This window comes from Rhinolophus hipposideros, assembly GCF_964194185.1.
Source record: "Rhinolophus hipposideros genome assembly, chromosome: 1".
Classification (NCBI taxonomy): domain Eukaryota; kingdom Metazoa; phylum Chordata; class Mammalia; order Chiroptera; family Rhinolophidae; genus Rhinolophus; species Rhinolophus hipposideros.
In genome coordinates this window covers 14,150,709-14,165,590 of record NC_138047.1, presented here as the reverse complement: position 1 = coordinate 14,165,590, position 14,882 = coordinate 14,150,709, and the positions used below count along the sequence as shown (strand labels likewise).

At 35.9% G+C, this 14,882-nt stretch overlaps 1 protein-coding gene across 1 annotated transcript in view; it reads left to right on the top strand.

Annotated features, from left to right (window-relative positions):
- Positions 1–14,882, top strand: part of ARMC3 (armadillo repeat containing 3) — a 67,866-nt gene that overhangs the window by 27,200 nt on the left and 25,784 nt on the right. The window contains exon 5 of the mRNA XM_081078315.1: positions 12,406–12,655. Within this exon, the coding sequence (XP_080934441.1) occupies positions 12,406–12,655 (250 nt within the window). The remainder of the gene's footprint in view (positions 1–12,405; positions 12,656–14,882) is intronic.

The following is a 14,882-nucleotide window of genomic DNA, read 5'->3' as shown; positions in this document are numbered from 1 at the left end:
CTTGTACATGTGCTAGGGTTCTCTAGAGAAATGGAACCAATAGGAAATAGAAAGATAGATGATAGACAGAGAGAGAGAGAGAGAGAGAGAGAGAGAGAGAGAGAGAGAGAGAGAGAGAGAGAGAGAGAGTTTTATATATAGGAATTGGCTTACACAATTATAGAGGCTGAAAAGTCCCATGACCTGCTGTTTGCACTCTGGAGATTCAGGAAGGTGGTGGTGTAATTCAGTCCAAGTCTAAAGTCCTGAGAACCAGGGATTTGATATCTGAAGACAGGAGAAGATGGTTGTCCCAACTCAAGCAGAAGAGCAAATTCATCCTTCCTCCTCCTTTTTTTGGTGCCATTCAGGCCCTCAATGATTAGATGATGACCACCTACATTGGTGGCAGGGGTGGGGGGAGTGGGGCGATAGAAGGGGTATATTTACTCAGTCTGCTGATTCAAATACTAATCTCTTCCTGAAACTCCCTCACATACACACTAAAAAATAATGTTTACCAGCTATCTGGGCATCCCTTAGCTCAGTCACGTTGACACATGAAATTAACCATCACAATACGTTACTAACTTGCGTATATTATTGTTTTGTAGTATTGTGGCTAAAATTACCTTTTTCTAACTTGAAATAAATCCTCCACCACTGCCATCATATACTTAACCTATTTCTTACCTTTTCTTTCCCTTTCTTTACTCCCACACAAATATTTTAATGCAATGATGAAAAATCTAACAATGCCCGATAAAAACATAGCCAAAATATATAAACATCAAAACAAAATTGTGTTCCTCTAATAGCTACAGTCTTTACACAGTAATTTCCTAAATTCAGAGTCATCATCATCTGTATGAAAGCACACAAATTTCTAGAATATTGAGTCATAATATGTAGCAATTTGAAAATAGCATATTGAGAGGTTTTTTCCCAGTATAATCATGCCAGTGCAAAAATCTTATCAGTGGCACTAAAATACTTCCATCTCCAGTGCATTTAGATTTATATATTATCGAGAATACTTTAATAGGCCTCCAGAGTGTATAGATGTCTTGATTTGATGTGAGAATGTCTGGCTTTTACTGTTTCACAGTTTTGTATAAAATCATAGAAAATTAGGATGGTAAGTAGTTCTAAAAGAGGCTGCCAACAGACTTTCTCTTTCAATTACCTATTTCACAGATTTTGTCATCTGATTGTACAGTTCCATTTTATCAACATAGAAAAGTCAATTAGGACAAAATGGTGCTTGATATCTATGATATCAACATTATTTTTGTAATTTGATTTAATTTTTAAATTAAAAAAATTTTAATTGCTGTTATTTCTTTAACCTATTACATACTGTCTATTCTGAGTTTTGTTTTGTTTTTTTCCAACTTGTGTTTGATAAGGGATATGAGACATGAATGAAAGTGGTTTTATGGATATTCTTTGAGGCCTACATAGTTTTACTTTGGACTTTCTAAAAGTAAATGTTTTTGAGGAGGAAATGGAGTCAGAGTTGACATGTTTGTGCCAAATGCTGAAGACTGGAGCTGAAAAAAGATTTTATAGTCAATGAAAAGGAATGAAAACAAATAAGCCATGTTCAATGATCCTTCCAACAAGCTTCCTAGAGTATTTAATTAACACAGAGGAGACAACAAAGATGACTGGTTCCTTTGATAAAAAAATGTTTTCTACTTAGATCGTCTTTAAAACATTATTAGCTTAAACTCAGCATTAGTGAGTGTTGCCAGCAGTCCATTCCACTGCGTTTCCTAGCAAAGTGCTATAGGACTAAGGTCCAGTCATGGTTCTGCAGCCGGAGTGGCCGGACTTGGGGGTTAGAAACAATGAGAAAGTTGTTTTTCCACTACACCTAAATAAGAGAAGGAGGAAAATACGCAGAGCTCATGTCTTTCAGGTGCATTGGGTAACCATTTAGATACCTGATAATTTGCTAGCCTAATTTTGTTAAATGCACTTAAGAACTGAGAATTCTAATTTTGTTTGTTAAAATCTAACCCCTTCTCCAGTAAGTGTAGTATACATCTGACATCATACAATTATTAACAATATTATTGACTGTATTCCCTATGTTTTACTTTTATATCCCTGTGACTGTTTTTATATCTGAAAGGCGTACATCTTAATCCCTTCCCCTTTTTCATTCATCTCCCCAAACTCCTTCCCATCTGGCTACCATCAATTTGTTCTCTGTATCTATGAGTTTGTTTCTGTTTTGGGATATTCACTTCATAAGTTATAAAATGTCTAATCACTACGTTGTACACCTGAAACTAATATAATATTATATGTCAACTGTAATTGAAAATTTTGTTAAATTAAAAAAAATAATAATAAAGACAGAAGATAAATTTTTTAAAAAAGTAACCCCTTCTCCTACACTCATATCTTATGCCTAAAATGGATTTCTAATTCTTAAACTCAGGGTTCCTTCTGGAGTTGAAGGCTCATTTCATGAATTGAACATGAATTAAACACTGGCATGTTATGATAACATAAAATACTTTTCATTCTGTATTATCTGCCTAATACAGATTACTTAAAATGGATAAAAATATGAAAAGACAATGAATAAGAATAAAAAATAACTATTTGAAGGCATAGGAAAAGAGGACAAGAACAGCCAGATTTACGTAAAGTGATAGAAGAAAGAAAAGTAACATTACTTTATAAGTGAATAAATAAAAAGTGAGAAGGCTAAAACAACCCCTATATAAAGAAACAGATGAAAATGCAACCCAAGAAGCATTAATAAATTTTATACAAAAATGTAATCCATTTAATTAATTTGGACACCATTCTCCATGCTTTCTTGATTCACTGCTGATCTCTTTGACAATTCTCAATTTGTAATCCTTTTTGGAAAGCCAAAAGGTAATCGTTGAAAGAGATAACGTTATTTTCAACTAAATTTCATGTTATGTTTACCTGTACTCTTCTATGCAATTAGTCATATCAAAGTTTTGCATTACTTATGCAAGTACCTGAGAGAATTATTCTTGGTTGACATTCTTCGGAGGAGCAGATCTTACATATTATAATAATATTTTCAACTATTAATTTATAACATCACTGCCATCTGTTGGGTCTGATCAGAATGAGAGTTTTTAAGTTATCCCAAGAATGAAAAGGGTTCAATGTTTTTCATTTCTTTCTGCTAACACTAACTAAATTTTGACTATTGGTAAATTATGAAAAAATTAGAAAATAGTGTGATTATTGATTAGATATTTTTTTCAAAAGATACAATTATTTTAGTAAAACAATGAATAAAGTAAAATATAAAATGTAACAATCACAATTATTTTAATACTTATAGATAAGTAAGTAAAAACTGTGGTTTTGTTATAGAAAATCCATAGTCAAGTCTACAGTTTACATAAAGGTAATACAAATTCTGATTCTTCATTCTTATTCTGTACTATCTCCACAAAGAACTGGGTGATTTCCCTAAATCTTGAGACCCCTTTTATCTCCATTTCCTTGTTTTTTATTTTTTGTTTTTTATACCCTTCCTTAACTTCCCACAACAAAGTTCAAATGGGAACAAAAATAGTGGTTACTTAAAAAAAAGAAATTGATTGATTGCTGGGCCACTGCTGGCCTCCACAATAGCAGAAACAAAGAGCTCCTCTCTAGGGACTGTCCTGCTATTGTGTGACGTCTGGTCAGGACTACAACAGAGGAAGTGAGGAAACAGTAAGGAGTATAACCCAAAAGAACTCCAGAAAGATACAGAATGCCCCCAAACTACATGGATGTACGTTTGAGTGCTTTGGGAACTTTTGAATGTCCTCATTATATATGGATGACCTGTCATTTTGTGTTATCAGTATTAATATTTCTCTTCTGTGTTATCAGTATTAATATTTTTCTTTGCTAACATAAAAATAAAACATTGACTAAATAATTTTAATACCTAATAGAATTATTCTTGGAGAACCATGCTTGAGAAAGCCAGACAATTTGTAGAGAAAATGTTTAAAGGGTAGGCCACATCCAGAACCGCACACAGTAAGTACATCAAGAAAAGGCAGTGATTACTTCATTTATTCAGTGACTCAAAGACTATCAGTCAGGTCAGTATTGTCAGGGAAGGGCCTGACCTTAAGTGACTTCTGGAAATGTAAAAGCGCTCTACTGTGTATAGAAAGCACACTTTTTTGTGTTTGTTTGTTCGTTTTTCATTCACACCCCGTTAAATAGAGTTGAGGAAAGGCCATGTATTTGTATATTTATTTTTACCATTTCTTTTCATTTCTTTTCTTCTATAAATTTAAGTATAGACTAATGCTATTTCTTATAATTGTTCATATTTTATTGTTCATTTAAGGCTGTGGTGCAGTGAGTGATGATAGTCATTTAGAAGGGAAAAAAACCTACCTCCCTTAAAATTGGCAAAATACCACAAGTTTCACTCCCCCCCTCCATTCCACTAGAGGGATATCTACCTTTGTGATGGCTAGAGATGTGTACTATCACTCTTTGAAAATAAAGTTTAACGTCTGTTCCAGATCATACGTGTTGGCTAATATGCACAGATTCATTTAGAATAAGTAATCTTGTCACTTAGAATACTTTTTAATTAAAGGAACATTGACCATAGAAATAATCCACGGTGATATATAAAATTAAAATACAGTCCCATGAAAAATGCAAACTCTGGTTATAGACCTGACATATCAGTTGGACTTAATAATGCTACAGTTGTGTAATTATTGTGTTTGTTGCATAGGGTTTTTCACAGGGAAATATTTTCAGTTCTATTTTCCCAACAGTGAAAGGAATTGTGTCTTCATACTGACCCCTAGTGGCAGTTTGGGAGGAAGTTGGGGGAGGGGCAAAAAAGGTAATGAAAGAATTGCTCTGCAGTTTAGTGAAACGCCCACTAATTTAATTTGAAACACTCTCCAGCGTGTCTAAAATAATATTTTAAAACACTGTTAAAAGATTGTGATCTGGAAGGCATTTCATTATGATGCTTTTAAAGAGATAATATTCTACTGCTAAAAGTGTTGGCGACTTGAATGTGTAGCTGAAAATCGTGTAAAAATGAAAATTTCACACTCACATGCAAATTTGGAAGTATGATGATATTTTCCCATGATCTAAGAAATCTTGACAGGATATAGGGAAATGTCTGTCCTTGTGTCTCACTGAATACGAGCAGATGACAATGATAGCTGGCATGTGTGGACCAGGCATTGAGCTAAGTACTCGAAATGGAATTTATCATTAAATCTTGGAAGCAGTCCTATGGGGTAGGGGATATTATCGTCACAACTACTTTGCAGATGAGGACACAGAAGCACGGTCTTTGTTCAAGGTCAAAGGTGGGGTGGACACTCAACACCGAGGCAGTCTGTAGGGAGTTTGCAGTAGGTGAAGCTCTTAGCTCCTACCCTGCAACTTTCTCTCTCTGTTGCCTACTTACTGCCTACTTACTGCCTCCTTGACTCTGAACTTCTCCAAATCTTCCCCACCGAAATGTTTCCCTTCGTTGTACTGATCTTTCTGAATTCCTCCAGACTAGAATGGCCAGGGTTCCTTGAATTCTAATAGGCACCTTTGGAAGAGTGAGTTTTCATCCCTTCCTTTCCTTTCTACCCTCCTTCCACCGTTTTCCCACGTACCTCTCCCCATTATCCCTCCTTTCTTCCTCCTCTTCCTCTTCTTCCTCTTCCCCTTCCTCCTATAAAGAGCAAGAAAAAGGGAAAACATGTATCCAATGTCTGGTAAGAATTTCCCACTAGGCTATAAATCCAAGTGTTCTCCTTCATTTCTCATTCCCTAAGGAATGATGAAGTGAATCAAATAGATTCTAGCTTATTTTTTTTCTAGAAAATGCTGTACTTTTTGAAGCTTAAGAGATTGATAATTGTAAAAAAGATAATGGACGAAAAGTCAAAACACCATGGTTTTGATTCTGTGTCTATTAATTGAATTGCTTTGCGAGCAAGTTTTTAAGTATCTCTAAATTTCACCTTTCTTAACTATAAAACAACAAAAAAAAGTGAATCTAGATTATCAATTGTATTTTGTGCCTCTGAGTGATTCCCTTCTACCACTATCACAGAGAATCTGGAACACAACCTCCACTAGGGACTAGATGGGACCACACTTTACTACTGATATCATTTTATCCCCAAAGCTAAGGAAGTTATTACCTATAAATTTACTCATAGGTTTCTTTTGTAATTATTTCACCATTTGGGTGTTTCTATGTGTTAGGCACTGTTCTAGGCTGTAGGGCTACAGTAGGGAATACGACAAAGTTTCCATGAAACTGCTTTCACGAAACTAATATTTCAGTCAGGGAGACAGACAATACATGAAAAAATTTTAAAAGGTAATTTTAGAAGTGATTACAGTATAGATTAAATAAAACAACACAATGTCACAGAGAGGGACATGAATGACACCGGGGTTGTGAAAGGGGTCATAGGAAATGACACAGAGCTCATCAAAAAAGTCCGCTCTGAAGAAGTGTCATTAGAGCTGATGAGAATAAGCCAGTCCTGGCAAGTCGCAGGGGATTTTTATTTGCTGTCACACTAGAGCATTCAGCGTCTTTATTATTCAGTTAAGAAAATCAACAATATGGTATCTCTAATTATTTTGGGATTGTGTCCCTTGTCATCTACAGATATGTAAATAGACTGATTTCCAGGCTAAACAGAAACACTTGGTAACTGTAAAAGCCATTTATTATGAGTATTATAACACCTTGACCATTATTCCTATTGTAGCAGGAGACAAGTCAGCCATGTAAAATGAAAACAGTTGTTCTTTCCTGATGGCAGCTGGTTAATTATTGGCAGGCATTCCAGCTTTTGAAACAGAAGGTGGCATGTATGGAAGTGAAGTATTATGGCTGAATAGATAGGTCAATAAGGATTCCATGTCACTTGTAAGAAAATTACATTTGATTACCCTAGACTTTGATTGACAGCCTCATAATTGGTGACAAAAGCCTGCATGCTGTTTGTAGAGGTGCCGGGTTAGCATGCACTAGTCTCTTTGCAACTAGCATTTCTCTCTTGAGAAACCACGATGTCACAGCAACTGTGGCAGAAAAGCACATTCTGAAAGTCTCAAAATCGTGCACTAAGGCACATCAGTATAATAGAAACAATTTGGTTTCACATACTTAAAAATTTTTTTTTGCATTATTCTTATTTTGCTATAAGTCACGAAACTTCACACATTTGTGTCCCTGACTGGGTTTTACTTCAATCATTATGTTACTTAAAAACTCTTTGTGTTAAACATTTGCCTGCAACTAATTGTGATTTCTCCCTCACTACTGATAAGCTTCTTTAAATAGCATTTCTTGAAAAGAAGAAAATTCTCCTGGCAACTTTTGTCAATCCTGGAGTTCAGCCAGAGTTCGAGGGCACATATTGCAGACGTCTGCAGCTGTGGGGCTGCAATAGGGTCATAGCTGTTTTGGTCAGAAATTGATCAATTTAACGAACACTTGACATCTTGGGTCATTACCTTCGTTGAAAAACTGGCTGCAACAAGAGTCAGGAATCCTGTTCACAGCATTCCAAATCTGGCTGCAATAACCAGGGGACCTGTTTCTCATAATGGCAAGTGTCCCACCCCCAAGCACCTGTATTGACTCACCAGGAGCCTACAAGGCTTAGATACGCCAACCCAGAGTCACTGCGACATATGAACCTCTCCTGACCACTTACAGTGTCTCTGCTGCCAATATGTCTTCTTTGGTATGACAAAACTCACAGAGACATATGAAATGTCATGCTGGTGGGAATGGTTGCAATCACTGTTAACAAACAAGGTTCTGATTGCCAATATTACCATCTGTTCCATCAGGTTCCTCATATTACCCTGTATGTGGGCTCTGTTAAACAGAGTTTCGTACTGCCCAAGGTCACCCTTGATTCATGTAACTAGACTTTGCAGATGTGTTAAATGGGAAACTGTAGCAAGCATTAAATTCTGAGAGGTAGCAAATAATGTCATCTAATGACACAACCAATGTAGAGTCAACGATGTCTTTAAAGACAAAATATAGACATCACTTGATATATAAAATAGATAAATCCCAAAGAAGTTTTCCAAAGCGCAAGATAAACTCCATATAACAATTATTTCACTATATAATTACAGAATCATTGGAGGTGGGGAGGAAATAACCTGATTTCAAGAGCAGCTATAAATGACACAAGTGGAGATCCCAGTTTTGTTGGGTCCTATCCCTTCTTGCAAACTTAAAGCTGAGCTGAGTACTTTTCCCTCATCCCTTCTAGACACCCACGGAGGTTTTTCTCATCACTCCCTTTGAGTTGATTGCAGCCAATTAAAATACATTGATCTTGTCAGTACTGGGGATATAAATAAGACTCAAACACTGCCAGGTACAGACATAGCAAAGAGGAGGGAATGATCAACAAGGAGTTACAGATAGTTATAGATAGCTTTGCAGAGAAAGAGATGATTGAGCAGGTTTTGAAGGATGAGCTTGAGTTCCTCAGGTAGGAGTGCGGGAGGGATAGGGAAAGGTGTTTTGGGCAAAGGGAACTGGTATGCAAAGGCAAGCAGACATGAAATCGCACAGTATTTTCAGTGAGCTGAAAATAGATACTATTTGTGTAATTTAATTTACCTTAATTATGTTCTTAGTGCCCATGCTTTTGCATTGTGGGGCTTGGACTTCCATGAAAAACTTTGTGCTGAATTCCTTTCCATTACAAGTGCTGTGAAATAATATTTCCAGATTGCTACTGTTCCCTGATTGTAAACATTTGTGCCAAACATCATTTTTTAAACAAAAATAAGTGTAAATATGTTTAGCAAACAAATGCTCTGAGCCCATTTAAAAAAGAGAATCTAGTTTGGGGATCAAGAAAAGCTTTCTTGAGGAAGAGACATTTGTACTGACCCTTGAAAAATGAGTGGGATTATCCAGGGGGAAGAAAAAGTCAGGAAGTGGGAACAACATATGGAAATTCCCTGAGTTGAGACAAAGCCTGCCATATTGCAGGTTGTCAGACAGGCCCAGTGCACAGGGCAGCCAGAAGGGGTTGTAGGGCAGGTGGGCGGGGGACAGAGAAGGCTCAGCTCCCACAGGGTCACAAGGCCATGTGAGAAATCTGAGGCCTCATCTAAGCAATGGAAAACCATCAAAGTTCTAACTAGTGAAGCGATATTTATTATTTTAAAAGATCATTTTAGCTGTAAGATGGAGAAAAGATTGGAGGGGAAGAGGAGAGACCTGTCAGGAGAGTATTTATACCAACCCACAAGAGAGGATGCTGGACTAAATTCAGTGAGATAGATTGAGATGGAGCAAAGGAGAGATTTGAGAAATATGGAGGAGGAAAATAGGATTGGTAATAGATTGGATATATATAACATGTCAAACTTCACTGATATAAACAGATGTTTTTATACATTTCCTTTGTTGGTGTTTAGCTTGGTTCTTTTTTCAACTTACATTTTAAACTCTTACTTGATTAAACTCCAATTGGATGGAGACTAATGATAGTAAATATCAGAAAATATTTTCAGATTGTTGTGATGACATATGGCCCTGTAATTCTGGATTTTGTAACAAAGCCTCTTGACTTCCGTCCCATTCATTTGGATAACGCTGTACTATCTAGGAAATTGAAATGTGTTTTAAAAATATGACAGGCTTTAGCTTGTGTATATGTAAGACAGGGAAAAAGAAAATAGAATGTCTTAGGTTTGAAAGGCATGAAATTAAGCAAGTTTTTTTAAGAAGTACAATTCTGCATTCTTTTTATAATTGAAATTAGGTTTGTTTTTATTAGGTAAGAATAATAGCTTGAGTTTTCACCATAATAATTTAAACTCAGTGATGCTTTTTACACTTAAACAGAGCTGCACATAAATTATGGGCAGATACGTACATATCACGGAAGTGGTTCTCCCAGCTGTGCGTGTATGATTTGTCTTTCTGTGCTGGCAGTTATGTTCAATTTAGTAAAAGCTATATTCCACTGTGTCCTAGAATCTTTGTGTGCTTTTTTTTAAACAGCTAGGTTTTTATGTACTTCCCTTTACTGCTTCCATAAAGAGCAAAGAAAAGAACAGAATGTGGATTATAAATGAACCAAGGCCAAATAAGATGATGTACAGAGGAAAGGAAGAGACAAAGCTCAAACAAAAAGGCTGTGAGCAGAGGCACACCTGATGAAAATCATTGTAGCTCCATGACCACATTTTTTTTTTATAAACAAGAGACACTAAAACGATGCAGCATGACCCATGTATTCACTTAAATTTTCTAAAAGCTCCCTGACACACACAAAAGACAAGGTCTTTGAGAATTTATTGATATGCATTTACCTAAAATACTTCTGGCTTCTGTCATGGATACCAGTGAAATATCTCCACTGTGTGCTCTTTCTTTACTCTACAAGATGTTTTAAAAAGTGAATATTGATTGTCAAAGGAAAAACCACTAAGTGACAAAGGATTCTTGCATTTTGGCCAAGGCATGTTTATAATGATTAAAAACTACAAAGTATTTGGTTTCAGGGATTGATTGCATTAAGTGCCTGAAAAAATGATTTTTGAAAACGTTAAAATATATATTAATTAGAGTACATGCATAAATTAAAATTCTTGCTGGCAGTTTTTTTTTCTTAATTCAGTGTTTTAACTGTAAGTTGAATATGAGAAATTTCTGATAAATATATGAGAGCCCCCAAATTTTCCCTTACTCATAAAATCAAATGACCACCATATCAATTAATGATAGGAGAGAGAATTAAAAATGAAATTATGTTAGAAATGTTTATTTTATCCCCTAAGAAAGGAAATTAAATGCTGTCCCTCAGGTTATTATAGTGAGACGTAGGGCCTTCCTCTCAATATTTTTATATTAATAAATTTTCTTTATATGTCGTCTAAGAGATGCCTTCCCAGAGGCACCACACAAAAGTGTTAAATATACACCAAGTATGGGAGAAATGGGACTAGGCGCTGACTTTGCCTTGGTATCAGTATGGTATTTCCTGGATGAATTTATATGAACCAGGGCTGGGAGGTGCCTTGAACATTTACACCAGCCAAGCCCTTCATTCTCTATCGCGGCCACCTCCAGTCCTTTCATTGCCGCCCATCCCTGCTGTTCAGGCTCCTTCAGAGCTGGTTTGTGTCACAATCACTACCTCCTCTCACCTAGAGCTACTGTCTTCTTACCAAGATTTTGTTTTCTCTCTTTGATGGACAATCATGATAACTTCTACTCTTGAAGTTGTCAATTCTCCTTCACCATCAGCAAATTTGACAGTACCAAATTAAATTTAACTCTGCAGAATACACGGTGATAGGCTAAATCATATAGCCCACTCGTTTTTTGTTGTTGTTGTTTTCAATTTTGGTTATTAAAATCCTAAATGAAACAATGTGTCAAATATAAACTTAAAGATGTTGTCATTATTGGAGCCTTAAGTATGCTTTTATTCTTGATGATCTCTATTCCCATGATGATTTAAATGAATTTTTAACACACAATTTTGAGTTGTCCTTTAAAACAGGATGCTCTATATATCTTATTGTTTGGAACATCTCTTATTTGAAGCTATTCCAAACATTACAACACATAATTAAATCATCTTCCACTGATTAAAATAATCTGGTTTTTATTTTCACTATTGTGTGAGCTTTTTCAGTATTTACAAGGCAAGGACTATACAAAGTATGTTGTTCTTAAAAGGAGATTTAGGCGTCCTAATTGTGAAAAATGTTAATATGTTAATGGATAATTATAGTCATTTCATACTAGAAGTGGGAAATTTAATAACTGAATATGCCTACATTACTAAAATTATATATTTAATGTCAAGATCATGACTTCGATTTTTGATGTCTAACTTATAAAAGCAACATTCACATCAAAATGATTTGCTGCCTTCAAATGTGTTAAATTCTGCCTACAATTAACAACATAATTTGAGAAAGTGGAAGATGGGCTAAAGAATTTTAACTTAACCAAGAGTTCCCCTGTTCACTCATTCCTGCTATTTAAAGCTTTGTTTTTTTAATGGTTAGGAATATTGTAATAGACTTTTTAAAAATAGAATTGTCTGATCTGATAAGTATCACTGATTTAAAAAATTCGGCTGTAGAAGTGTTTCTATGAAGCATCATACATTTTTCTATAATCAAAAGCTGTAGATGTAGGAAAAGGACTAAATTCATTCATACCTGAGATTTCCCCAGATTCCATTTAAATCACTAGTGCCTCAGTTCTGGGCTCATCACACTGTAGATTATTTTATTTCTAAAACTGTATTTATGTTATGTACTCATTTGTTTTATAAGCTCAGTTGTACGTTCCAAAGATCATTTCTTAAACTTGGATGAATGACACTCATTTCTCCTAAATTTACCCAGTGCTGCTGCCGAGGCTGATGGTATTGATCCATTAATAAACATCCTGTCCAGTAAACGAGATGGAGCCATTGTCAACGCTGCCACGGTATTAACGAACATGGCGATGCAGGAGGCACTGCGTGTGAACATTCAGAATCATGATGTCATGCGCGCCCTCATCAGCCCGCTGCGTTCCGCCAACACACGGGTGCAGAGCAAAGCCGCCCTCACCATTGCTGCGACCGCGTGTGATGCTGAGGCCAGGACAGAGGTGAGTGTTTTAATAACATTTGCTCTCATTTTTCTGGTCCATATGTATGGGTGGATTCATGTGGAACATTTTCAAGTGTTTCACTTGAACATCATTTAAGTCCCTCAAAACTGGTGTAACACTTTGGAAAACAAATGGGCATTATCTAGCAAAGAAGGTGAGCATACCCTGTAAATCAGCAGTTCTGCTTCTAAGATAATCTCTTGCTTCTGCGCTCCAGGAAGCACTGTTTATAATATCTAAACAACTGGAAACAAACCAATTGTCCAGTTGTTAAGAGATAAATTATGGTATATTCATAAAATGGAACCTCACATCAGTGAAAATGAACGAATTATAGCTACAGACATCAGCAGAGATGAATCTCAACAAGCTTAATGCTGAGCAAAATCCAGTTGCAGAAGAAAGTATCTTATGATTCCATTTATGTAAACATTCAGAAATATACAAAGCTAAGAAATATGGGCATATACTTATATAAGTTGTTTGGGCATATATTTATATAAGTTAAAACTATAAAGAACACTGAGAGAATGATTAATGCCAAGTTCAAGAAAGTGGTTTCCCTAATAAAAATAAATAAATAAATAAATAAAGGTTTAATAGGCCTAGCCAAAAGAAAAAAGAAGACACTCTATTACATGCTATGATTGCTGGTTATAGGAATTTCAGTTGATATAACTTCAGGGACCATGCCAGGACCAGAAGACATTGAGAAGGTTAGGCACTAAATGTGAGATGACAAAGTCACAGACAGCCCTGTATAACACAATGAAAATGGTAAACTGGCAACGAGATGAGAAGAAGGAACAAAGAGAGACAGGCAGGATACAGGGTGGGGTGGGAGGTAGGGAATGGGCAGCAAATGAGTTCAGTATCCCAAATAGGAATAAAAATAGAACAGATTTCAGCCTACCAGGCAGAACTACCGTGGGGCATCTGACTGGGGGTGAAATGCCAAAATGGACACATAACATTAGTGACATGAATCACTCTCATTAGACTTAGTTTCTGACAGACCATTTCTTTTTCTGCAATAAACATTACTATTAGCTTGCTTGTTTCGTTGCCATTATTAACTAATCCTAATGAGACTCCCAGTTGCAATGCAAAAGATTGGATTAATTTAATGTCCCCTAAGGTATTTTCTATGTTGCTCTCATTCAAAAACATACTGAGTATCAAGGTTACTTTGCCAGGAAATATCCTGAAATGATGAACCTCAGTTTCCTTATCTGTAAAATAATAATAGTATATCCCCATTAGGTGGTGTTGAAAATGAAATGAGACAGAGCTATAAAATACTTAACAGAATAATTGGCACCCAGCATACATGCAATAAAAGTTAGCTATTATTTCTGTTACTGATATTACTGTTACTGTAAGAACCAGATGACAATTGCCATTGTAACCTAAATTGAGCTATAAACCAATAAAATCTAATCTTTAAACCAAAAAAAGAAAGAAAGTGATTTCCTCTTGAGAGATTAAGGATGTGGAAATGATTCAGAGTCACACACAGGAGTTTACGGTCATTGGAATGTGCTATTTCTTATGCTGGGGGGTAGACAAACAGGTGTGCATTTTACTGTGATTCTTGAAATCATACATTTGGGTTACACATATTCTTTTGTGTCTCTTATATTTCAAAATTTGAAAACATAGAATTGGATTTTTTACAAGACCATCACATAAAAGTGTTTGGTACTTGTGGTTGGTCTTATTAAGTCTTCACAAAGATTTAAAATAATCCTACAAACGTCGCTTTATCTCTTGCTTTTCTCATATTCATTTGTCACCATGGCACTCATTCAAATGGCATAGGACTTTGTTCCTCTCTCTTGAATAAAAGAGACAAACACTAACATTTATTGAGCACTTACTAAGTGCCAGGCACTCTACTAAGCTCTTTACATTCATTTAAGCCTCACTGGAAATAGGTATGTTTGTAATCCCCATTTGACCTATGAGGACAGTGAAGCTTAAAGAAACAATGCGCTCCAAGCCAAGTTGCTAAGTGGTAGATCAGGGCTATGAAAACACTTCTTTCTGAGTCCAGAGCCCATGCACTCAACCCTGAGCTATCTACTCAGACACTACCAAATCGTTCCTTTTCTTTCTCTTAGATAGCTATTCTGGCTCAGTTCATTTGCATTCATCCATTCAGGTAGTAGGATAGTCAACCAAAGATTTACTTGTGTGAGACACTATATGAAGCACTGAGAAC